The following is a 17,632-nucleotide window of genomic DNA, read 5'->3' as shown; positions in this document are numbered from 1 at the left end:
TTACATACTCTTTACAACTCTTGTGAGTTTCTTTTCTGAATTTGGTAACAAGGAAAATTGTAACTATAACTATCTAGTTTTCAACCACATCAGAGACTTTTCACATTGCTTGAGTAAACAGGAAATGCAAAGCAAACAACTTCCAAAACTACAGAAACACAGAGACATCTGGCTGCCTGGGCAGTCAAACAAGGTTCCTCTGCAATGTTGGGGGCATCCATCTTCAGCCTACAGGCCTAGAATATCTGACAGACTTTTCTGTGAGGCAGGAATTTAAGAACTGTCCTGCCTTGTCTTGGCAAAGTTTGGCAGTTACCTTCTTTTGTGTCCTGCTTTTCCAGTTTAGAGGGCATATTATCAGCAGTTGGGACAAGAGAAGTTTCTTGCCCAGTGGCTAACTTTGCCACAAAAAAACCAAACTACATATGGAGCTTCTTCAGTGCCCGCCATCCTTTTCTGAAGTAAATTGGTGCTGCAGACGTGTCTCACGGTCATGAAAACCCTTATGTCATTAAAACATCTTAAATGCCAGATTCTGTAGACCTATAAGTGTTTGAAGACTATCTAAAATATATCTGTTTGACCTTGAAAACATACCTACCACGACTTTAAGTTTGATTGTTATAGATTACTAACTACTAGCCTGTCTTTCTTTATTATCCCAAATAGCTTTCAAGGACTAGAACTTTACACTTTAAAATGAGCTGCATAGGTACAATACCTTAAATAAAAGTAGAAACTTACATACAGTATGTCCTAACAAAAATACTCTTAAATTTGTATCAATATACAAAAATATCTTAAACAAGAGTAGAAATAAATATACAGAATATTGTAACAAAAATAACTTTAAATTTGTATCAATATACAAAAATTCATGCCAATGTAAAATATTTGATATTAATAGTTGCTTTTTAGTTTAATAGTAGATTCAATAATCTGAGCTTTTATCCTGTCATTCCTATCACCCCCCCTTTTTTTTTTTATCTTTTTAGAAAGAGATCCCTTAATCTAAGTTCCTTTGCTTAGTTTCATTCTTGACCATGACCAATAACAACTTGCAGCCAACCCCCCAAAATGATGATAAACATCCATAACCCACTGACCAACCAAAACTACCTATCCCACCTCTTGGGAACATGGATGTTGTGTTCTTAAAATTATTTCTTTTTGTCTCGGGGAGATGGTATCTTTAGGAGACCCTGAGAAGATTAAGATAACAATCAAGTCCTGGGAGAGCTAGCTATTGTCCAGTCTCAATGTGATGTGAAAGTTCAGGGCTTCTTTGAAGTCCTGACTGGAGTAGTCTGAGGCTGGACCATCTTAGCTAACTGCTTTGAAGTTGTCATGAGACATTTGTAATCCAAAGCTAATTTTTGGGTGGTGTTTGCCAGATTAATGATGTTATTGCAGTTCTGGTGGATTTGTCATTGCAGGCTCCATATTCTTCTTAGAGACCTCAAAGGTCACTGCCAGGAATGATCATGGTTAATTTAAGAAAACTTAAACATTTTAATGTCATATGTAGTAGATCTCTGAGAGTTTAAAGGACCACAATTTGTTAAGTACATTTGAGGTACACACACTTAGTTCTTAGTTACCTGCTTCAGACTCAATCCTGAAATCATGTATAGGAAGCTAGATGAAGCCTGTTTCTAGAATTATTTAATACTCTATATGACCATTAATATCATGACAGAAAGTATATATACATATAATCTCATACATTTTGAGATAATATTTATACCATAAGAAAAGTGTTAAAGAATCAAAATAAAACCAAAGGATTATGAGATTAGTGGCAATAGAACAGTCCATTAATTTTGGTTTCCTTCTGTCCCATACCAGGTACCTCATCTGACATGAGATAGAGGTTTTGGATTTTTCTTTAACAAGCATGCTTGAGTTTAGAGAAAGAGAGAATCACACTCTAGCTCCAATGCTAGTTTTAATTTTTTAAAATTTATTTATTTATTATGTATACAGTGTTCTGTCTGCATGTATGCCTGCAGGCCAGAAGAGGGCACCAGATCTCATTACAGATAGTTGTGAGCCACCATGTGGTTGCTGGGAATTGAACTCAGGACCTCTGGAAGAACAGCCAATGCTCTTAACCTCTGAGCCATCTCTCCAGTCCTAGTTTTAATTTTTAATTGAACTGTGACTACAACAAAACCATTTGCCTTATATGTCTGTAGAGAATAGCAAAAACAAACATTTTAGAAGATCTATGAAATTTTATCCTGTTGGAAGTGTGCTATACCATTAGGCCAATTTATTCTTTTTCTTGGGACATTTTCTCTTGATGATTCATCCTTCAAATATCTCATTTGTCTAGTGGTCTTTAGTTTCCTTAGTTGGATTCTTTTATTCTTCTGGAAAGACAAAAACAAAACCTTGCCCCAACCCTAACTTTGGGGAGTTCCCTTTTTTAGTATGTTATAGCTGATCAAATGAAAGGCATTTGTTAGTCTCATAAGTTAGTTTGGACTGAATGACGGAGTTGTTTGATGAACTACTGCCTCTCCTATTCAAGAGGTCTCTCCTGTTTGAATTTAATCTTTATCAATCATTATGGTATCCATAGCTTTTCTTCTTCCGTAGAAACAAAAGCAAAACCTCCTCCCCAATGTAACACATATCCTGGTTTACATTCTGAGGTCAACACATCTTTAAAGTATATAGGCTGATTTAATTCAGCAGTTTTTTTCTACTACCTAGTGTCTCTTTGCAGCTGTTGTTCCTTTCTCATTAGCATTTAAAAATTTTAAAGTTAATTAAGCATTGTGCAATCTACCTCTGGGAGTCTTTATTACCCCTTTTTGTTTATTAATCATATATTTTAAAGTGCAATTAAATCTTTCTATAACTGCTTGTCCAGTAGTGTTATGTGGTATATCTGTAATATGCTTTATGTTGTAATATGCAAAAACTGTTTCATTTTACTAAAAACATATACTGGAGCATTATCAGTCTTAATTTGTATAGATAGCCCCATAATGGCCACAACTTCTAAAAAATGTGTAATCGTCCTTTTCAGAATTCAAAGCAGTTGCCCCTTGAAATCCTGAATATGTATCTATGGTATGGTGCACATTAATTTTCCAAACTCCACAAAATGAAACACATCAATTTGCCAAATTTCATTTATTTGAGTACCCTTTGGGTTACATCCTGGAAGTAGTAGAGTTTGGTTATACAAAGAACAAGTAGGACATTTCCTTATAATTTCCTTGGCTTGTTGCCAGGTGATGGAAAAATCTTTCTTCAAAACTTTGCTATTAACATGATGTTCCTTATGAAATTCTGAGATTTCTAGCATATTTGCTACCAATATCTGATCAATTTCATTATTACCTTGTACTAGAGGGCCTGGTAGACCCATGTGGAATCTGATATGTGTTATATACAAGAGAAAAATTTTTATTTTTGATTATTTCTTACAATTGAATAAATAACAAAGTTAATTCCAAATCATCTGGAATAAGTTCAGTGATTTCAATATTTAAAACAATTCTTTCTGCATATTCAGGGTCAGTAACTATGTTCATTATGTTAAGATTCTGGAAAATGTAATAATACCATGAGTATAGCATTTAATTCTGACTTTTGAACAGAATCATTAGTGCTTTGAGCTACTTTACTTAAATTTCCTGACTTATAACCTGCCTTTTCTAATTTGTTTGTATCAATATAGAATGTAGGGGCTCCAGAAATTGATGTTCCCTGTACAATGTGAGGAGGATCCAATTAGTTCTCTTTATAAACTGAAATCTCTTACTTTTGGAATATTTGTTGCTAATCTCTCTCCCAAAATTACTAATTACTGCAAGCTATTTCCCAATGTTCATTTTCTGCCCACAATGAAGCAATTTTAACATTAGTAAAAGGTACCACAATTTCTGATCAGTCTATTTCTGTTCATTGATGAAGTTTCAATTTTCCTTTCAGAGTCAATTCAGAAACCTTTTTTATATGGTTCTTTAATTTTTTACTCTGTTTTTATGGTAAAAATATCCATTCTAAGATATTATCTTCTCTCTGCATAAGAATTTGTGTAGCAGAATGCACAGAAGGTAGTAAGACCAAGATACAATCAGGCTCTGGAGCCAAGTGACCCACATGTGCAGCCTGTAATCTCTCTCCTACCAAAGCCGATTCTCTCTTAGCCTCAGCTGATAGTTTTCTTGGACCATTTAGGTCCATATCATCATGTAAGGTTTGAAATAAATTACTTAGTTCTTGAATTGTTAATCCAATTGTGAGATGTAGCCAGTTTATATCTCCCAGCAATTTTTAAAAATCATTAAGATCTCTCCTGATTTATACTTTCTGTGGTTGAATTTTTTGTAAACCTATCATACCCTAGATTATTAATAGAATCTCCTCTTTGTATTTATTCAGGAGCAGTTTGTAATTCCCAATAAGGCAAAATTTTCTTTACTTCTTCAAACATTTTTTTAAGGTATCTGTGTCTGAATCAGCTAGGAAGATATCATCTATATAACAGTAAATTATAGAGTGAGGAGACTTTTTACAAATTAATTCCAGTGGCTGTTATATAAAATATTGGCACAAAGTGGGGCTGTTTAACATCTATTGTGGAAGAACATTCCATTGATACCTTTTCACAGGCTGGGAATTATTATAAGTAGGCACTGTGAAGGTAAGTTTTTTTTCTTTTCTGTTCTTGTAAAGGTATAGTAAAAAGGCAGTCTTTTAAATCAATCACTATAATAGACCATTCTTTATGCAATAGAGAAGGCAAGGGAATTCCAGGCTGTAAAGAGCCCATTGGCTGAATCACCTCAATAATAGTTCTTAGATCTGTTACTATTCTCCATTTTCCAGATTTCTTTTTAATGACAAATACAGAAGAATTCCAAGGACTGGTCGATTCTTCAATATGTTCAGCATTTAGCTGCTCCTGTATCAGCTGTTCTAATGCCTATAATTTTTCTGATGTTAAAGTCCATTGTTCTACCCAGACAGGTTTGTCAGTTAACTGTTTTTTTTGTTTTGTTTTGTTTTGTCAAAACAGTATTGCTCTGTGTAACCCTAGCTGTCCTAGAACTTGCTCTGTAGACCAAACTGGCCTTGAAATCACAAAGATCTGCCTGCCTCTGCCTTCGAGTACTGGGATTAACGGCGTGCACCACCACCTAGTGTCAGTTAACCATGTTAAAGGTAGGGCTGTTGGTATCTTTGAAAGCTCAACAATGGTTGTGCACTGCTATGTACAACCTGAAAGGTTGGTGACTGTTTTTGATAATAACTTTTGATGTTTCTCTCTGAAGTATCCTTTATTTTATGGTTTGATTCTGAGATTGGAGTGTGTTAATCTGTGTTTTCTATTGTAACAAACCATGTCCCACATATGGCTTTAATTTATCTACCTTTTCTTCTGACCCTATACATTGGACCCATCTTGGACTTTGTTTTACTTGAGATAAATTTCCAGCCCCTATAGGCTGAATACTTACCTTCTGAAGAGGCCAATCTGGATGCCAAGATTTTGGTGAAATGATTGTTACATCCATGCCTCTATCAACCAAACCTTCAATTACAATGGCAGCCAGCTGCCATTTATTCATATTTTTAGTTTTGGTCTTTGATCATTTATAGAAGTTTACCAAAATACTTGTTTTATGGTCTCTCCTGAAAATTTTATCTATTGGAGCTTTTCTGTTATCTAGAACAGTATTGGTTGTTTATTTTTTGAGGCAGGGTTTCTCTGTGTAGTTTTGATTGCTGTCCTGGATCTCACTCTGTAGACCAGGCTGGCTTCAAACTCACAGAGATCTGCCTGGCTCTCCCTCCTGAGTGATGGGATTAAAGGCGTGCCCCACTGCTGCCAGGCTCAGTATTGGTTTTTAACAACAGGCATTAGGTCCTTTAATTGCTCTGTGGAAGAGTTTCTCCCATGATAACAGGAAGTGATTGAATCAAATTTGACATGAGGGCGTGTGAGAGGCCCCCCAGAGCATTTCCCAATGTTAAAGGTTTACCTTGCTTGTCCATTGTTGATCTGCATTCATTAGTACAATGCTGGCCTTTGCCGTACCTTCTGCATACTCCAGGAGGCTGGGGTCTCCTGTTTGAATTATTTCTAGAAAAAAAAGTTGTTTCTTGGAATGCCTTGCCTATCATCCCTTTTCAGATGACCTTGTTTACTACAAATAAAACATCTGACCTTTTCATTTTTCTTAAAATATTTAGAAATCACTTCTCCTGTCATAAGTGTGAGATCCAATATCAGCTGTATTTTGGTTCCACTCATCTATGGGTGCTGATCTTGACTTTAAAAGTCTAATCACCCTTTTGCATTTTGAATTAGCATTTTCAAAAGCCAAAGATTCAATTAATATTTGTCTAACTTCTGGATCTGATATTATTCTATTTATAGCTGAAGTCAATCTTTGCAAAAAAAAAATCAGTGAAAGCTTCTTTGGGGTCTTGTATAATTTTAGTTAATGACTTGGTCCACTTTCCTGATTCTTTAACCTTGTCCCAAGCATTTGAAGCCGTGTTACAGCATAGGGCCAAGGTGTGACCATCAAATCTAAACTGTCTCTGCAAATCAGCATTCTGGTCTCCACTGAGAAACTGGTCCTGGGAAATACCAATTCCTTTAGCTCTATTTCATTGTCCTATGACCCTAGGTTCCTCTTTCCACCATGTTCTCCATTGTAACTGAGGACCAGTTCCAATATTGTCTTGGGGGATAATTCTATTCCGAGTTGTCCATGAATTTAACATTTGCTTCACAAAGGGTGAATGTATACCATATGAAACAAATGCTTCCTTAAATCTCCTCAAATCTAACATTTCTACAGGATTTCAGCTAACTTCTGCATAGCCTTGGGTGTCTATCATCTGGTGATTGTTCTTGTATGGTAACTGGATAAACTAAGGTTGGTTTTCTAATAACCTTGGGCCGTTCCTCTTCAGTTTCATCATGCACTTTTATAGTAGGTTCTGCTCTAAAGTCCTCTGTCTCTGTAAACATTTTTATTAGTTTCATTAGTAGGTCTTTCTAAGGCTTGTATCTTATCAGTCAATTTTTCATATTTGGTACAGATATCAAACCATTTTTTAAAAGATAAAATATGAATTACCAAACTAATAATTCTATTTAACATGTCAATCCCAGATAAGTTTGTTACCCCTTCATTTAACATTTCCACTTTTGAACTGATAGACCCTAAAATATAGGGGTCTACCATCTCAAGTGGGCGCCCCAAGAACCCAGACTCTGGTCCAGTTGATGCAAACAGCATGAGGCTTATTGAAGTGGCTGTACAGTTGGGCAACTCTTGTCCTGAGGGCAAGAGTCGCATCACACTGCAGCCACACAGGTGCTTTTAAAGGAAAACCCACAAAAGCCACAAGATTACAATTCCCATACAATTTCGTTTTGATTGATTTATGTCCAGAGGCTAATTTCATAAGATCATGGTCTGATCACAGAGTGATCACAAAGTGGGTACAGTCACATCCACATGCACATTCTTCCCAAAACCTCAAGGGGGTGGGTATCAGGGTGGGAGTGAAGTTTACACAAAGGTTACAGTGGTCCTTCCTGGAACACTTGCAATTATCCCAGTCACAGTTGAGAGCATTTCTTAATAGAAATATTGTTACATTGTGGCAGGGGGGTAGTTGAGTAATTGCTGAGTCAGGTTGCTCTTGGAACTAGCTTTTTTTGTTCCTCATTCTCCTGGGGCTTGGGGGGTGTAAGCCTGAAGAGTTAGGGTCTTTCATTCCCCCATTTCCTTTTGGCAAATTTTAATCTTAAAATTATGGTATTACACTTCCTGGTTTCTGGAATTTAGTAACTCATGGCCTATTCTAGTAACTCATGGCCTGTAATGGCCATGCATAGTCCATGTATAGTTAGCCATCTTGTCTCTATGCCAGGGAGTTTTCTTTTGACCCAGCATTTCAGCCTTTTCTGAACAGGGAACATGGGACTATGTATTCTCTTCTGGAACTTCTTTGAGCTGGCATTGGGGCACCGTTGTCAGGGTCCCCCACAAAAGGCTGAAAAGCTAGTCAAAGACTGGGCAGGGGGCATTTGTCAGAAGAGAAAAATCATGTTAGCTGGGCTGGTCCATGTTAGACTTTAGCAAGTCCGGAGCCCACAGTTGTCTGGAGCAGTGGAGTCAGCAACTGAAACTTGGCGGTGTCTGCCAGCCAAGTAGAAATCTGTTGAGACAAATTTAAACTAGGAACAGACATTAAAATTTATTAACTTATTTGGAACCCTTAGGTCCATACCCTTAGTAATGGGAAAAGTAGTAGTCCCAAGACCAGGAGAGGAAAATATCATCTTTAGGAATATTCATCTGGGGTCATTTCAACCTCTGTGAAGTGGGTCTAGGTTTTTATGACTCTTTTGATCCTTTGAGTCCTACTTACAAAATGACATAAAAGGTTTAGATACATTAGTATTACCAATCTGTACTGAAATCCATATTGTAGACAAAGCAGGTAAAACAGCAGAAGTGGACTCATATCTTTGAGTCCCAATAAGAACTACAGATTTGGACATTTTTTTTTCTGTCCAGAAATCCAGGTATAAATTGGACAGAGATTTTTGGCCTGGTGAGAAGCACTTTTAGGTAGATGACATCTAAAACAAAATCTAAAATGTTGAGCTTGTGACTGAACAGTAAGTAGTCATTGCTCTACCAACTCATCAGGACTCCTAAATGTTAAGCTCTGAACCATAGAACACAAGAGTAATCTGAAACATATCTTATTTTAGACTCATATCTGAACCTTTATGACTTATTTAAACTTTTATATCTTAGAACATTTTCTTAAAAGTGAGCTAATAAGCTAGCTATGGCCTTGTAGAAGGATCTGGTTGTCTGATGCTGCCATGCTGACAAAGTTAGAGCTAGCCTAGCCATCAGTACTGTCAGAGATCTGAGAAGGATATATCTGAGTGCAGACCAAGAAGCTTCCAATCTCATAAATTACAGGGACCAATCCCTACCCAGGTCTCCATAGCATTGGAGACACCAGTCAGAACAGCATCAATCTTCTTCCACCATCAGGACCATAAGGCAGAGTATTTTTCCTGTGGAATAGGGACACAGAAGACTGACCTTGACCAGGCAAAAGGGTGCAATCAATTTTAGTGTCCTACTGCTTGTCCACAGTCTGGGCTGGGTCCTGGTGGCAGGCGTTGCATTGGGGCATCTTGCCCTGTGGTCAGCGTTGTCATAATCCAGGCAGAGACGTTGTGGTGCCTCATATGTAATCTTCTTTGGAGACCTTGGGTCACTGCTAGGATCTGGGAGTCTGTCTGATATAATAAGCTTTTAGATCAACATTTAAATGCCATATTTTGCAGATCTCTGAATTATGAGGGCTGTCCAGGTATCTGAATAGACAAACTTTGTTTCTAATTACTTGTTTCAAGCTCAACCCTGAAAACATATGCAAGGGACAGAGTAAATGAGTAAACTTATCCCTGTAATATTATATCAGTACTTATTCACCCTGACTACAATTAAAAAGAAACTTGATTACTCATGACTATTAAAAACAATGCTTTTAAGTTGAAGCTCAAATGTCTTCTGTAATATCAATAATAAAGTACCTTTTTAAAAATAATAATTATTTGCATTTGCATACATACATATAGTTGGATCCAAGTTACATACATACATACAGTTAAAGCTTGCTTACATTTCCAAGTCACATACCTGTCCATATACACACATAAGCAGTTTGCAGAATCATTAGCCATTTTAAAGATGAAAACCAACCAGAATTAACCTTCAAATTCAGTATTTGCAGGTATAAGAAACCATAACAAACAGTTTACTGACCTTCTATAACCTTCCATACCAAAGTCTTTCTTGTGATTCCCCTCAGTAATCTAGAATATATTGTAAAGTTACAATATTTTAAACAAGAACAGAAATACATGCATATATCATAACAAGAATAAATCTAAATTTGCATCAACACTGTACCACAGACAAGAAACTGTTGGTTAGCCTCATATAGGGAGTGACATTCTATTCTTGAAGCCAGACCCTGATCAAGTTTTAGCCCCAGGGCAGGTCTTGGGAGCCCCACCCAAAAGCATAGGAGATGAAGAGGATAGGAAGGCATGCACCATGGGGACAAAAAATTGCTGTTAATCTCAGATTTTCAAGTACATGAGAGCGGCAGACTGAAAGTGATTCCATGCCCTGGCTGGGCCCACAGACCTGTAGGCCACTCCTCCTCAGCTGTGACCCTGGAAGGGCAGTTAGTTCTCCACCAGCCCCCACACTCTGAGCTCCTCGAGGCTCCAGCTGGCTCCTGCCAGCTCTGCCCTGTGTCCACATGGGAGCCCAGTCAGAACCTGCCGGCCATATCTGGGCCCCACAGTGCTCACAGCCAGCCCTAGCACACGGCAATGCCCAGTTCCCATGCAGCCAAGCCTCTATGCCACAGCTTTCTGAGTGAGCTGGGGCCCCTGAACCCGCTGCATCCAGGCCCCGTGATGCTCACAGGCTGCCTAGCCCTCTTAGCGGTGCCCTGGGTCCCCGAAGTAGCAGCTGTGCAGCCGTTGCCTGCAGGACTCATTGCCGAGCTTTCAGTTGCCTGCCACCTGCGCTCTGGTCAGAGAGAGAGCAAGGAAGCAATAGGGGAGTTTGGTTAGTCCGTGCCAGTATTGGGTTTGCCCGCCCCCGAGCAGAGGGGAAAAACCTGTGATGTCCCAGTGTCTCCCGCCTCCCAGTCCTATCATGGCGGGAGTGGAGGCGGCTGCTAGCGGGAGGGGAGGGATCCCGGCAGGGAGAGTGTTTTCTGCTGGGAGAGTTCGCCTCTGCAGCCATTTTAGAGGATTCCTTTCCTTGTGTCGATGGATCAGCATAGGGTGGGGGGAGGTGATTCCATCATGAGTAGATCTCCCTGGTCCTCTGGAAAGACCAGGGGTTTCTTTTCTTTAGATTCTTCACGCTGGATTTCCTTAAGAGGGTAAAGGGAGGAGGTAGAACTGGGAAATGGTCGGGGGGCTTTGAGAAGGGAGAGGTGGGGGTCTGGGCCCCAGCGTTGCTGGGGCAGGTGAAGCGGTGAGGAACAGCTTCACCCAGACAGGTGGTTCTCTGGCTAAACTCTCCCAGACCGAAATATAAGGCACTCGATCTGGGTGTCCGTGTGGTCCTTGGTCAAAGATCCGAGCCTCCACCTGCGAAATGATATCAGTGTTAAAAGTCCCATCCCCCGGCCAGCCAACCCCAAAGGCCGGCCATTCCGAGGAACAGAAGGTGATCCATTTCTTTTTCTTGACATCCAGAGAGGCGTTGTGAGCCCGGGCGAGGACATCTCTCCAGTTATCTAAAGTCAGACTTAGGGGGGTAGTTAGTTGTTGCCCCATGGAGAGGGAAAAAGCGGTACAGACAGACAAAGACAGATAAAACACAAAATGGACAGACACAGTCTGCGCAGTGGTTGATTTGGCAACAAACCGAAAGTACAAATTCAAATGTGAGTGGCTGCGAACAGCCTCCCTCCCTCCTCCTCCCCCTGGGAAGGAGAGACACTGGGTCTGTCTCCTTCCTCCAGATGACCTCCAGAGTGGGGAACCGGGGATGTATGAGCACATCTGCTCCCCTCACAGGTCCTGGATAACAGGTCCTGTGCACCTGTGCAGGTACAGAATACAGATGCCAAAACCAGACAAAGGACAAGAACACAATAACATAAAACATAGATCGAGCTCGTTTTTACCTCCAACTGGCAGAGTGGGGGGTCTGGGGTTACCCCAAAATCTCGGTGGAACCTCCAATGATAGAGCTTGCATTTATGTATGTACACGGTGTGTGTGTGTGTGTGTGTGTGTGTGTGTGTGTGTGTGTGTGTGTGTGTATACCTGCTGCCCACGGAGGTCAAAGGAGGGTTGTAATGCTACAGCTCTGGAGGGAAAGGTATCCCGGCTATCAGAAGTCAGGCTATACCTGTAAGTGTTCCAGCTCTGAAGGGAAAAGTATCCTGGCCGTTGGAAACCAGGCTGTACCTACAGCTCTGAAGGGAAAGGTATCCTGGCTGTTGGAAGCCACACAATACCTACAGCTCTGTTCTGGTGAGGGATGACCCCCCTCCTCCATCTCCCCCGTGTCCAAGAGTTACAACTCCACTCTGCTAAGGGGTTCCCTCTCAGGGATGTAGCAATTCTGCTCCTGCTTCAGCGAAAGTTGTTACCTCTCTGCTCTGCTCCACTCCGGCAAAAGGTCTTCACCCAAAACTCATTCAAGAGATTTACTGGGAAGGAGGAATCAGAGTGGCTGCCTCTGCCAGGGTGTAAAAGGCAGCTCTCAACTGAACAGGTGCAGGACTTATATCAGGCTCTTTAGGGTTGGGGTTTTTCCAAGGTGAAGGTTTTCAGGGTGAGAATTGGTTGGATTTTAATGCCTGTGCTTGGACAAGCTCAGAGATTGACTGGATTTTGTGCTCAGGGATTAGTTGGTTTTGTGCTCAGAGATTGATTGATTTTCCTGCTGAGGGATTGGTTGGTTTCATGCTCAGTTGGTCAAGGGCAGACTGTGTTTCTTTATCTCTGGTTTCAGAGCCAAAGTGTGTTTCTTTGGCTCTGGTTTCAGGGGCAGGGTGTGTTTCTTTCACTGGCTCTGGTTACAGGGGCTGGGTGTGTTTCTTTCACTGGCTCTGATTTCAGGGGCAGGGTGTGTTTCTTTGGCTGCCTCTGGTTTCAGGGGCAGGGTGTGTTTCTTTCACTGGCTCTGGTCTTGGGGCCAGGGTGTGTTTCTTTGGCTCTGGTTTCAGGGGCAGGGTGTGTTTCTTTCACTGGCTCTGGTTTCAGGGGCAGGGTGTGTTTCTTTGGCTCTGGTTTCAGGGGCAGGGTGTGTTTCTTTCACTGGCTCTGGTTTCAGGGGCTGGGTGTGTTTCTTTCACTGGCTCTGGTTTCAGGGGCAGGGTGTGTTTCTTTCACTGGCTCTGGTTTCAGGGGCAGGGTGTATTTCTTTGGCTGGCTCTGGTTTCAGGGGCAGGGTGTGTTTCTTTGGTTCTGGTTTCAGGGGCAGGGTGTGTTTCTTTCACTGGCTCTGGTTTCAGGGGCAGGGTGTATTTCTTTGGCTGGCTCTGGTTTCAGGGGCAGGGTGTGTTTCTTTGGCTCTGGTTTCAGGGGCAGGGTGTATTTCTTTGGCTGGCTCTGGTTTCAGGGGCAGGGTGTGTTTCTTTGGCTCTGGTTTCAGGGGCAGGGTGTGTTTCTTTGGCTGGCTCTTCTACACTACAAGGGTGAACTGAACTGAAGTCACAGGTGGTTGTGAACCATCGCAGGGAAGCTGGGAACCAAACCCAGGTCCCTTGCAAAAGCAGTAAGTGTCCTTAACTGCTGAATCATCTCTTCAGCATCCCCTTGTCACTCTCTTCTTAACAGGAAACCGTTTACAGGACAAGCTTCAGTCTTCTATAGGTCATAGAACCAGATACGACAAGCTAGATCAGGGCTTTGTTATTCAATGCTAATCAGCACTGGAACTCTGAATACAAGAAGGGGTCTACAAACACCTGGAAATGCCAAGCAAAAATCTGAATATGCATGTTTTCATGGACTTCTTTTCTTAACTTCTGAGCTAGAAAAAAAGGACTGAATTTGTTGCAGGCAAGGACATGAATGCCATCAGCTACCTTTCAGAGGTAGGCAAGTCTGAGCATGTGCAAAACCAACAATGAGCAGTTAGGACACAGTCCACCACATTAGAAACCCTGCACGGTGCAAGGTTTTGTATTGTGCAAGAACACAAGAACTCTATGCTCTTCTCTGTAACTGTAGTTCAAATCTTTAAAACAAGACTCTGGGAATTCCCAGTTTCAAGGGCATCCAATGGCTCAAGTGTCTTAGGGAGCCTTAGACTTGTACTTTCATTACTCGCTTGCTGATATTAACCCCCAAGATAGAAGATATGACCACATAAGATGACTCCTTCATGGTATGTGTTGATTTCAGAGGCAGTGGTGGCATGCAGTGAAACGTCACTCTGGAACTGCACTATCGTGTGTGGTGCCTCACAGATCATAACCTACCATTTTCCCTTTCCCTCTACTTTCTGAAGACAAAAATAAAAAGATAGTAGGTAGATAGGTAGGTAGATAAATGGATAGATAGATGGATGGATGGATGGATGGATGGATGGACGGACGGACGGACAGACAGACAGACAGACAGATAGATAATAAAAATTTGGGCTGGTGTCTTAGAGTTTCTATTGCTGTAAAGAGACACCATGACCATGGCAACTCTTATAATTGAAAATATTTAATTGGGGTGGCTTATAGTTCAGAGATTCAGTTTGTTATCATGGTGGGACATGGCGTTGTGCAGGCAGACATGGTGCTGGAGAGGTAGCTGAGAGTTCTACATCTTGTGCAGGCAACGGGTGGTATCTTGAGCATAGGAGACCTCAAAGCCCACCTCTACAGTGACACACTTCCTCCAACAAGGCCACACCTTCTAATAGTGCCATTCCCTTTGGGGCCATTGTCTTTCAAACCACCACAGCTGGTGAGATGACTCAGAGGTAAAGGTGGCTCCTGACAAGCCTGAGGAACTGTACACAAGGACCCACATGGTGGAAGTTGAGAACCGACTCCCCAAAGTTGTTTCTTGACCTCCACACATGCACCATGACACAGGTACATACAGGAAAAAATGTAATAAATAATCATTTTTTTCTCTAAAGATAGATAATTCCAAAAACCAAAATACACACTCTCAATGTATTGTGCTTTCAGAAAAAAAATCTGGATTTGGATGGACAAATAGATGCATTTACCCTGACAGCTAGATTAGCCCCTCTCCTTGAGGAAGCCCACTCATTCCTGGTGACATGATGGGTCACAGAGATCTGGGAAAAGCAGAAAAACCAGGGGAGCTCTTGAAAATACCAACTTGGGAAGGCAAATTCATGAATGAAATCTTGTAGGCAAATGACATCAAGCCCTCTGGATACTCCTCAATCACTGTCAGACGGGCAGCCTTATTCTTTCAAAGATTTATTTATGTGTATGAGTGCTTTTCACGCATGTATGTGTGTGTATCACATGATTTTTTTTTTTGAGTTTTTTGAGACAGAGTCTCTCTGTGTAGCTTTGCGCCTTTCCTGGAACTTGCTTTGTAGACAAGGCTGGCCTCAAACTCACAGAGATCTGCCTGCCTCTGCACCCCGAGTGCTGGGATTAAAGGTGTGCACCACCACCTCCCGGCATATGAGTGCTTTTCATGCATTAATGTGTGTGTATCACATGAATGCTTGGTGCCTATGGAGGCCAGAAAAGGGTGTCTAACCCTCTGGAACTACATTTTCTAGATGGTTGTGAGCCACCATGTGGGTGCTAGAAACTGAAGCCAGGTCATCTATAAAAGCAGCCAGTGCTTTTGATTACCTTTGTTTATTCACATTTCAAGATGAATTACTCAAGCTGGGCATGGGGGTAGTGCTTTGTAATCCTGCCTTTGGGAGGCTCAAGCAGCTGGATAAAGAATTTGACATCAAGATACCACCTCAAAAAGAGCCAAAGATTGAGGGGGTGGTGGTGGAGAAAGAGAATGGTGGGTACCACCAATAAAGGCTTAAGCCTCAGAAACCCAGAGATCATGGAAGGGCCTGCTCTATGGCATGTTGAAGTTTGAGGGTGTGAGTCTGACAGACACCAGTAAGCATTTTCTCCAGAGGAAGTCTTATGTGGTTTTCTGCACTACTCCATCCACCCTTTGGACTGGTTATGGACTACACCCCAAGCATTAGGTTATACTTCAGTTGTCTGAGGTGAGCCTTATCACACTCCTGCTGTCAGGAATTATGAAGGAACAGGCATTCAAACTTGAACTCCTAAACCATGCTTGGAATCCCAACACTTGGCAGGCACAGGCAGGAGGATCTGGAGTTCATGAGACCTTGTCTCAAAAAAAAAAAAAAAACCCAAAAAACCCTTCTCCCCAAAAAAACCTTTGCAACCAACCAAAGAAATGCAACCACAACAATAAATTATAAATTACTGGAACTCTCTTAAGCCAGATATGGTACTGCAATTAAGAGCCTGAGCAGAAGGATCACATTTGAGGCCAAACTGGGTTACTTTTAGTCCAGCCTGTACCACATAGCAAGACCTTCTAAAAATTAAAACAAAACAAAACAAACCACCACCAACAAAACAATCAACTCTGCATTCTTCTCTTTTCTTTTACTGCTTTGCCTGGGTGGCTTCAAGGGTTAAAAAGATCTCTTTTCCAGATTTCTTCTGGGGCCAAAAGGATATTTTTCTTTCCATTTACTCCTCTTTCTTCTTTCTCTATGTTCTACTTTGGTCTAGTCTGCTTTAAATGACTTTATCCCTGCCTCTTCCATTGTGCTTTATAATTTTCCTTCTCCTTTATTTCCTCTTCTATTTCCTTTAATTTCCTGTGAGTTCAAGGCCAGCCTGGTTCTCTTTCTCTTGTTTATTCTAAAAATGTTTTCAGGTCAGCTGGTGGTGGCACATGCCTTTAAGTGCAGCACTTGGGAGGCAGAAGTAGATGGATCTCTATGAGTTCAAGGCCAGCCTGGTCTACAGAGAGAGTTCCTGGACAGCCAGGGCTGTTATACTGAGAAACCTTGTTTCAAAAAACCAAAACAAAATGTTTTTAAAGATTTATTTTTTTATGTGTGTTTTACCTGCATGTATGTATATGTACCATGTGTGTGCAGTGCCTGCAGAGACCAGCAGGAGGCATTGATCCCCTGGAGCTGGAGTCACAGGCATTGTAAGCCACCATGTGGGTTCAGGGAACCAAACTCAGGTCTTCTGGAAGAACAGCCAGTGCACTTAACACTGAAATATTGAATCATCTCTCCCATCACTTTTTTCCCTTTCCTTCCTTCCCTCCCTCCCTCCCTCTCTTCTTCCCTCCCTCTCTTCTTTCATCTCTTCCTTCCTTCCTTCCTCCCTCCCTCCCTCCCTCCCTCCCTCCCTCCCTCCTCCTTCCCTCCCTCCCTCCTCCCTCCCCCTTCCTTCCTTCCTTCCTTCCTTCCTTCCTTCCTTCCTTCCTTCCTTCCCTTTGAGCAGGATCTCGCTATGTAGACCAGGCTGGCCTTGAACTCACAGAGACCCGACTACCTCTGCCTCCTGAGTGCTGGATTAAAGGTGTGCACTGCCTCTACCACTGCAGCCACTGCCACCACCACCAGCTCTGTCCCTCTTTAAATTTTGTCTTGTCCCTTGCTCAGTGTTGTCTTCCTTTCCTCATTATTTTGTAGGCAAGAAATAGTTGATGATATCTCTCTAAGCCATCTGCTGAGTATTCAAGCTAGCGACATAGATTACTTGATCTCTCATGTGAAGGAGCGGTTAAATGAAGACCTGACCTTGTCGCACAGAGGCAGTTCACTCCGTTTTTCCTTTGATTCGGTGACCCTTGAGGAACTTGAGACAGTCGCAGAACAAGCATTTATACCTTTGTCAGAATCTGAAAAGATTGATGGACTGAAGAAAAGAAAGAAACGTGTTCAAGAAAAGACCAGAAAGATTGGTATGTATGGGGTGATGATGTGTGGGACCTCCTTGAGGCCAGACTTACTAAGGCAGGGCCAATAAGGCAAAGGTACATAAAAAGTGGGAACAGTGAAGTGGG

The 17,632-nt window shown here is 41.5% G+C and overlaps 1 protein-coding gene across 1 annotated transcript in view; it reads left to right on the top strand.

Annotated features, from left to right (window-relative positions):
• Positions 1 to 17,632, top strand: part of LOC143274524 (uncharacterized) — a 34,829-nt gene that overhangs the window by 9,593 nt on the left and 7,604 nt on the right. Inside the window, exon 5 of the mRNA XM_076577851.1 lies at positions 17,259 to 17,530. Coding sequence (XP_076433966.1) covers positions 17,259 to 17,530 — 272 coding nt within the window. The remainder of the gene's footprint in view (positions 1 to 17,258; positions 17,531 to 17,632) is intronic.

This window comes from Peromyscus maniculatus, chromosome 1, assembly GCF_049852395.1.
Source record: "Peromyscus maniculatus bairdii isolate BWxNUB_F1_BW_parent chromosome 1, HU_Pman_BW_mat_3.1, whole genome shotgun sequence".
NCBI lineage: Eukaryota > Metazoa > Chordata > Mammalia > Rodentia > Cricetidae > Peromyscus > Peromyscus maniculatus.
The sequence above is the reverse complement of the archived record's forward strand: the minus strand, read 5'-3'. Positions and strand labels throughout refer to the sequence as shown.